Source organism: Phragmites australis, chromosome 5, assembly GCF_958298935.1.
Source record: "Phragmites australis chromosome 5, lpPhrAust1.1, whole genome shotgun sequence".
Lineage (NCBI taxonomy): Eukaryota > Viridiplantae > Streptophyta > Magnoliopsida > Poales > Poaceae > Phragmites > Phragmites australis.
In genome coordinates, this window is record NC_084925.1 from 45,004,198 (window position 1) to 45,013,168 (window position 8,971).

Below are 8,971 nucleotides of genomic sequence, written 5' to 3' on the forward strand. Positions count from 1 at the left end.
CCGACCGAGATCAAATGCGTGGATCAAACAAACTCCATTTCCATGTGTGCAGCAGCTCCTTTGTCCCGGATTCGCATCACGATCAGTATGAATTCTGAGAAGCAAGCAAAGCATCACCAGATGTCGTTGGGCGGGGCTCTACTGCTCCATTATCTGCTGGAGATCAGATAAACAATCGTACAGTTTCTGGGTTATGATCAGGAATGGATTTTGGATTGAATTTACCACTGCCTATATCACATTTGTTTCTGGGTTCTGATCAGGAATGGATTCTCACTGCTAAAACAAACCGGAATCAATTACGCAAGTAAAAGAAAGAATTTTTCACAGTTTATGGGGTTTTACAGATTACTTCCTGTTTCAATCGCTACCAATCTGCAAAAAAAAAAACACAAAAACACAAAAAAAGAGAGAGGAGAAAAAAACACAGCTTATGGTGATCAAGAACAGCTCCCGACTCTGTTGTGTTGCCTGCCTCCGACGACCCAGAGCAGGGTCCTCCTCGCGAAGGACGGCCTCTCCTCGGCGAGAGACGACACGACGCTGTTGCAGCAGCTTCCTGCCTCGACGTCCCAGTCCACCTCGCTCCCGCTCTTCTTCTCGTTGCCTTCCTCGCCCTTGGTCACCGGCCACCGGAACGACACCGCGCGCCTCTCGGCGGCCGCGTCAGTGTCTTTCTTGGACGGCACCATCCAAATCTTGGACACGGAGAAGCTGTCCTTGGCGAGCTTCGCCGCAGCCGTGTTGTCGGGGTTATGTTGCTTCTGGGTCGTTGCAGGGAATGGCAGGCGGAGCGAGGCCTCCCCGCGCTTGGACGCTCCGAACTCGCACTCCGACATGGCGCCGCGGCGGCGCGACTTGGAGACTGCTGGCTTCTTCTTGGGCGGCTTGATGGCCACGCGGAGCGACGCGCGCTCGTCCATAACGTACTCGTAGGACCCCATGGATTGGCACCTTCTCTGCCCGAGACCTGCCTTGGCATTGCCGTCGCCATTGCCGTCGCTGCTAGTGCCTTCTCCGTCCCCTGCGTTGGTAGTCGCATTCGCATTGCCGTTGCCTTCCACGCACATGAACTTTCCCAGCTTCACCTCGACCACCTCCTCTGCTCCCCCCTGCCCCAACGCGCCACCTCCGACGCCGCTTGGCTCGCCTTCGGCATCGTCGCTGGCCCGAGTTGCCGACGCGCCCATGTCGCGGGAGCTCTCTGACTCGAGCACCATCACGACGGGGCTGCACGTTGGCGAGAGCTCAGCGAGGAGGTTCCTCCGGCATAGCGGGCACGTGGAGTGGGACAGCAGCCATGTGTCGATGCACTCCAGGTGGAACGCGTGGCTGCACTTGGGCAGCAGCCGGAGCTGGTCGTCTGGTGAGAACTCGCACAGGCAGACGGCGCAGTCGAATGGGTCCATGCCCGCGCCTTGCCCGCTGGCGCCGCCCACAACGTTGCGGTAGAGGAACACCGGGAGCGCGTCGATGAAGGCCTGATCCACGCCGGCGTCGTGCAGGTGGAACAACTGTTGCAGCTGCCCCTGGAACGCCGTCACGCTCTCCGCGTCCTCCTGCGCGCGGCGCCGGCGGTGCAGCCGGAGCAAGTGGCGCACAAGCAGGTGTAGAAGCCCGCACACGAAGAAGACGATCGCCAGAATCGCCACGATGAAGAGGATGCGAGGGTTTATCTTGGTCTCCACGTTGTCAAGCACCGAAGAGGACGCCGGAGGCTGAGGCGGCGACGGCGGAGGCATCAACCACGAAGAATTGCTCATCCTTGTATCAATCACACAGCTCACGAAGTCAGAACCAACGAAATCACCAAACCAGTATGGATCGTAGGAGAGGCTTTGTTTTATGACTAATCCAAAAGATGGAATCTTTTGGGATACAATTCTTGCGCATGTCCTATGAGTTGGGGAAGGATCTTGGCATGGCCATTTAGGATTACTGTTCTCAAATTCTTGGACCTTTTTGTAGGCAGGTGGTGGATGGCGATGCAACAAGACAGAGTGGAGTCTGCAGGTGGTGGATGGCGATGCAACAAGTACTTGCAGTTGCAGGTTTAGAGGGGAGGGAAGCTTTGTGTGAGAATTCACGTTGGAATATAAATTCCAACGCTTAACCTAGTCCACGGATTGGAAAAGGCAATGGTATTAGGTATGGGTTAGCACAGGACATGCAAGAGTGAGTCAGTGTAGTGAGGTCATTGGGAAGGTGGCAGCAATGGAGGATTAGAAAAAACAAATCTGTGGTGCTGCTGCTGATGGCTGTTGATGTGTTAAGATCTGCTTGGTCTCTCTCTTCTCCCTTTTTTTGCTGGTTTTGTCGGTGTCTTATGTTCTTCTTTTTTGCTTCTTTTCTTGATCAAGTCCGTTGAGCTTACAGTATTATAATCACATTGACCTTTGCAGGATTAAGAATGACGCGTGTGATTCTCGCTTTGCCTAGTAGTCCAGTACCGTTCCTCGTGTACCCTTCCCGGAGGATACGGCATTTGTTAGGCTCATGCACTTCTCTTGCACTTTGGTTGCGTTGACCTGCAACCGCTGTTCTGCCAGTACAAATTGGAATCATAACGGATCACGCGATCCTGCTCATGGCGCCAAAACCTGCGAGAAATGACCGTCTCACTCACTGATTTGTGATCGTTTTCGCAGGAAGCACGTTACTGTTTGAAATGGGGAATAAGAATTAAGATAATCTTCTTTGCGTGTAAATGAGAGATGCAAACTGCCGGATCTGGTGATGAGCACCAAGCAGACAAATCGGCAGGCAGAATTAATGGCATGATTTGGGAGTAATGGTGCCACTGCAGTGCAGGCCTGTGAAATTGCGATGGCATTCTCTGTGATTTGTTCAGGTCCCCTAGGCGAGCAGATCAGGGAGACGGTGACAAGGGAGCACTGGCCACAGGGGGGTGAAGAAAAGAAAAGCGGGACGCGAATCCCGAGGCGCCATTCGAATCCAGATGCTGCTGCTTGTGATGGGTGATGGCGACGGTGATGAGAGGATTTACTGGTCACTCCACTGGGATTTGACTTTGCCAGTTTCCAGAATCCTTTCGCCGCGGCAGGCCCGAAAAGCGCCAATTAATCCCCTGCCCGTGCAACAAGATAGAAACCGCGCCTCATGGCGATCTGCTGCTATTTACTAGCAGTACAGTTTACTGTACGCATGAGCTCTGTCTTTTGATACCCTGCTGATCACTAGCAAGTCAGCCACTGTGCCTCAGGTCAAAACTCGGCCAAGTTCAAAATATTTACAGTCACTGTTGCAGTACGCACAAAACTACAGTCCTGCAGCACTGCAATAGTGATAATGTGATATCACTTTCCTGTATTTGGACGAAAAATATCCTCTAAAATTTCTTTTCTTTTCCTGAAAGAGCTTCTCCAAAAATTCAATAGTACAAACAGAAATCAACCACATCTACAAAAGACGGAGCTGAAAACCCAAGCAAGATCAACACGGATTCACCCAGTTTGAGCTCAAACCGTGCTGCCATCTGGACTGACTTTCTAAATGAAAAAGTAAACCAATAGTATAGAAGGAACTAGACGGTTTTTACTAGCAAGAAATAAACATTTAAATTTGCATCGAATATAACTTAAAGTGGGTGATCTAATCGTGCATTCACACCATCCACCAAACCAGCAATTCTCAGTTCCTTCCATTTGGACTCCAGAGTGTCATTGACAAGCTACCCAAGATTAGCTGGCATGCATGGAGGTAGGAGCACTAAGTACTACAGTACGTGGGCGGTGGGTGCTAGTGTTGAGGCCACTTAACTCTGCCTAAGAACAGTCAGGGGAGCCAGCTTCTCTATGCACGGATTATGGGGGGATTTGACGTTGGAAAGGCACCAAAACTGGCCATCAAACCTCGTGCCGGCAAAAATGGGGTCGACGGCCAACAACCAAGGCGACGATGATCCCATTCACGTTCGATTCGCCTTCCAAGGTCTTCTGTTTCTGTTCTGTTCTCTCCTCGGGTTCATGGCCACCCCCATGGGGTCTCGAGACGCGGGAGCCCTGTTTCGTGGGTCCCATCCCACCGTCAGTGCGCGAATCAAACTTAATTGTTCTTGCTGATGACGATGAGTCAGTAATGCAAGGGTCCGATGGCCTTGGGATTATCTACTTCCGCGTTCAGACTGTAATTTTTTGGCGCAGTTCAACGTACCAGTTCATCTCTCTTCATGGAATTTTCGCAGGAATCATATAAAATCTCCCTATTTCCTCCACGAGTTCATGTAAAATTCATGCATACTTCCAGAAATGCTCTTCTTGGTTTGCCGTATACTCGGACCACATTTGCGTTGTCCAACTGAAGTTTGCATGCGTATATACTAGCATAGCCATCACTTGATCTCGAAGTGTCACAAGCTCGCAACAACCTTTGCCGTGGCACAGATTTGGTGTACTACAATTCAGGTACCTGCTTGCGCTAGCTCATGAGCAGCAGCCAGTACACCACCAAACGGGTGGTTCCCGGTGGAGCCCCTTGTGCTTAGTTGGTGTTCGGCACCTTCGTCTTCATTGGAGAGTACTGTCTAACGCGCGCGATTAATTTGTTGGTTCAATAATCGACTTGCGAGCTGCTAATCTTGTTCTCTTCTGCTGCTGCTGCTGCATGCATGCTATCTGATCTGAACAGCTCCAGGGGCCTGCAGCCAAAGCATGCGAGGCCAAGGGAACAGTATAACCGGATACTTGCTCCCTTCAAAATGCGACTAGTCTTTAGACAAGGAGAAGGGACAACAGGAATTGCATGGATATCCGTGCTTGTTTATTGGCTTCTGCCATTTGTGTGTGTCTGTGTGTGTCGACGCAAAGCTGCTATCAAGCTCAGCCTGACTACTGGGAAGGCATCAAAGGCCCAAAGAGGAAATGGTTTTAAGCGGCCCGGCCCATGACCATCCCAAGCTATACTTTTTCTTCTGGTTGGGTTAGGTATCCCTCCTCACTTATCTGAAAAAGAGAGAGAAAGTATTCCTCCTCCCATTCCAATATGAAAGTGATTCTGTTTAAAACGTCAAATTGTCATCTGACGGTGACTTCAATCAAAACAAAAAATGACAAGTTGCTACTTGGAAAATTTGTTTTGTTCAACGTTGAAAAAGGAATTCAACTTGCGGATTATAAAATAACAAGGAAGCGACCGAATGCATATTTGCTTATTTCTAATGAAATGTTAATCTATTTATTATATTATTATTTTATAGGGGAAAAGAAGCAACCACTTTCGCTCGCTAGCCCAATTACCACATTAATTTTAAAAAAGAAATGAATCTAGACCACTCATTGTTATAAATATCTAACAGCATAAATTTAACCAAAGAGTTCATATCGAATATGATTAATTAATAAATAGCTAAATTCAAAAATCAAAGAGCCCATATCAAATACAATTAATAAATAAAATTCAGAATTAAAAATTATATAAAATTAGCTATTAGATTTTCATATGGTTTGGGAAACAAAATATCTAAATGAAGAGTCCAAATAAAATAAAATAAATAATAATTGAAATTGAGTATAGAAAAAAGAAGGTTCCACATTAAATATAGTCTTGAAAAAACAAATTATTATAAAAATTAAATAACTAAACAAAGAGTCCATATAAAATACAATTGATCCATAGCTAAAATTTGTAATGAAAATAATGAAAAAAATTCAAAATTGTTACTAAGATATTAGATTAAGAAACATTGTGTAGCTAAAGGTTATCACATCAAGCAGGAAGCGGTACAATATGTAGGTAATACAAATATATTTTGATTTTGGATAGCCTGTCTATATCTGACGCATAATTTATTCTAATTTTGGTTGGGCTGCCTATATCTGATATACACTTTTGATAGTTGATAAAAATGTATATGAATCGAACTAATACACGTATACAAGTACAATAATTTTTATCTTTTCTTCTAAATTTATGTGTTTTGTAACTAAATGACAGTAATCTCATAAAAAAAACTAAAAAACTAATTTTTAATCAAAGTTTACCGTGATAAAATATTGCAGCGAGGCTAGTCACGCTATTAGCGAGGAACATCTTGCTAGTTATATTATTATTTAAGTGTTAAAAAGAGTCACAAGGTTCACTCTGAAGGTTACAAAATTATCATGTTAATAAAAAAAGAAAATGTCTAGACTACTCTTTGTTATGAACATCTAATGATTTAGATTAAATCAAAGAGTCAATATAAATACAATTAATAAATAGCTAAATTTGAATTAAAAATATGGAAAATTAGCTGTTCAATTTTCATACAGTTTAGGAAAAAATATAAATAAAGAGTCTAAATAAATTATAATTAATAATAATTAAAATTGGTTTATAATAGAAAAAGGATCCATATCAAATATAGTCTTAGAAAAAAATAATTTATATGAATCAAACCAATATATGTGTGTGTTTCGGGTACAAGTTTCGGCTATAAATAATTTTTTATTTCACTAACATAATTTTTATCTCTTCTTCTAATTTTATGTATTTTATAATTAAATGACACTAACTTCATAAAAACTAAAATGACTAATTTTTAATTAAAAATTTTCGTGACAAAATATTACAGCGAGACTGATCATGCTATTAGTGTGGACAACCTTCCTAGTTGTGTTTCTATTATACAGAAAAACAGATCTCACGATCCAACTGAGCATTAAGGATGAACTATATGGACCAAATGAAATCTTTGAGGAAATTACTTATACGTACAGATAGTGACTTGAACAGCTATGTTACCCCGTATGCACCATAGTTACCGGAATTGCCTCCATGTTGCCGACGGATGCCTGCCTGCCGCGGTTCTACCGACGTTGGGGTGACAGCGAAGCCACCCGCCGCGCCACCTTTCTCACTGTCTTTGGCGGCGATCGTCCTTTCTGTCTTTCCTCCCGTTGTCGTCCACCGTCCGCCTACTATTCAATGGCCGGCTGCGTCAACGCAGCTGCCCCGCTCCCAGAATCCAGAGCCCTCGCGCTCCTAACCTTAGACCACCGTTGCTCGATAGTATGATATTGTGAGTCGGGGCACAAATCTTGAAGAAAATCGAAAGGTGAGAAATGTGGTTATTTCTCTGTATCTCTTTTAAGGACTCGTTTGGTAGAGTTTTAGGAGTTGATTCTGCGCTGAAATCGTTTCCAGCGCTGCTAAACGGGCTAGTTGAGGAGTGATTCCGCGCGAGAATCACTTCCTGTTTTATATAGCGAGGTGGGAGCTGAAAAAACTAGTTTTCACCTAATTCTCGATTGATTCTCCTTAATTTTAACACAATATTTTCTCAGGAATCACTTCCACCACTAACATACCAAATAATTTTACAAATAAAATTACTTCCACCCTACTTCCATCACATAATCACTCTCAACACAGAATCAGAGCTCTACTAAAAGACCCCTAAATAGTTTTATGCTTACGTGATAGAAGTGGATCGCTGCGTGCTGAATGCCTAAATCCATATGGAGAAGGGCAAAGAAGCACCTCGGCGACGAATGTGGCCCTTAAGATCAAAGACGATTTCTATGAGTCTACAAAGACAAAACTTGTAGAATACCATTGTAAATTTCACGAACTTGAAAACTACCATTGCAAAAACTGGACATGCGAAATACCACAGAAAAACAACTTTAGTTTGAGATTACCATTGCCGTCACATTTTCCATCAAATGTGAATGGGATGAGAGTCTAGTGAGAGAACTTTTTCACAAATGTTGGAGGTGCTCCTACCCTTTTATTTGTAAACCAGATATCACAGGAGACATAACTCCCTCCTAAGCTCCTAGCAAACCTGATCCACTGTTGATGGAAAAAAAATTGGCATAAGCCTAAATATATTGATGAGTAGCTGGACATTCAAGTTAAATTTGTACTTAGTTTATTTTGGCTGGCAAATGAACAATTAGCCGAGTTAAAAATATTTAATTGGCTTAATTATTAGTTAAAGCTTGTTGATTAATTAAACAATGCAATGGCCGAATTAGCAAATGTCAATTAGCTTGATTCGGTTATTAAATGAATAAGTAGCTGAATGGAAAAAACACATTGAACAATGCATGTGTGAGACTATGTATTGTTCTCGTGTTTGAAAAATGTGTTCAGATGTTGATTTCATGACTACGATTCACGTCAAAAGTGTTTAGTGCTTATATCTGCACGTCATGGCAATATCTGAACAAAATTGTAATGCATTTGGAATGTCCAAAGATGAACTGGAAATTCTCAGATCTCCAAATGAATCACATCATGTGCTAGCAGCCACACACAAGGGCATTTATGCCCTTTCCATGCTTGCTGTTACAATTTCACCCTAAAACTGACGGCAATAGTAATCTCCAACTAAAATTTATTTGAAATGGTATTTTGCAGGTTAGTTTTTTGCAACAGTAGTTTTTAAGTCTTCGAGCTTCGCAATAGCATTGTATAATTTTTCTCTTCTTCTATCAAGCCGTAAACTATTTTTAATCCTAAACCATGAGCTCGAGTGCTCTGGTATTTTTGTCTTCCTTTCTTTAAACTTCTATTTTTATTATTTCTAATCTAATAAAATAGGCAAAGCGCGTGTTATTTTTTTTAAAAAAAAGGGCAAAGAAGCACCAAGTACATGAAACAGCTAAAACTCACAGAAAGGAACAACTGTTGTGAATGACGGCGAATAAACGACGAAAAACACAAGATCAAATCACAGCGGAGACACAAGATTTAACGTAGAAAACCCCTCCAATTCGAAGGGGAAAAAACCACGGGCGCCAGCTAGCAAACACTCCTCGCTATTATCAAGAGTCGGGTTACAACGCCGTGCGGCGGCTTACAAGAGAATGAATGAATCAGTCGCAGTGAAACCCTAGCGACAGGTATATGTACCGTACCGCTTCGCTCCGGCCCAAGCCTTCGGGCGACGGGCCTCCGCTTCGCTCCGTCAGAAGTCGGCCTTTGTCTTGGGCAATGAATTTGGAACATCTTCAACAACAATTGG

General features: G+C 43.7%; 1 protein-coding gene across 1 annotated transcript; it reads right to left on the minus strand.

Annotated features, from left to right (window-relative positions):
* Nucleotides 1-234: 234 nt before the first annotated feature.
* On the minus strand, nt 235-2,327 carry LOC133919966 (RING-H2 finger protein ATL13-like). Its single transcript, XM_062364563.1, has one exon. It carries the CDS (start codon nt 1,761-1,763, stop codon nt 441-443), a length of 1,323 nt encoding a protein of 440 aa, XP_062220547.1. The 5' UTR covers nt 1,764-2,327; the 3' UTR covers nt 235-440.
* Between the last annotated feature and the right edge of the window lie 6,644 nt (nt 2,328-8,971).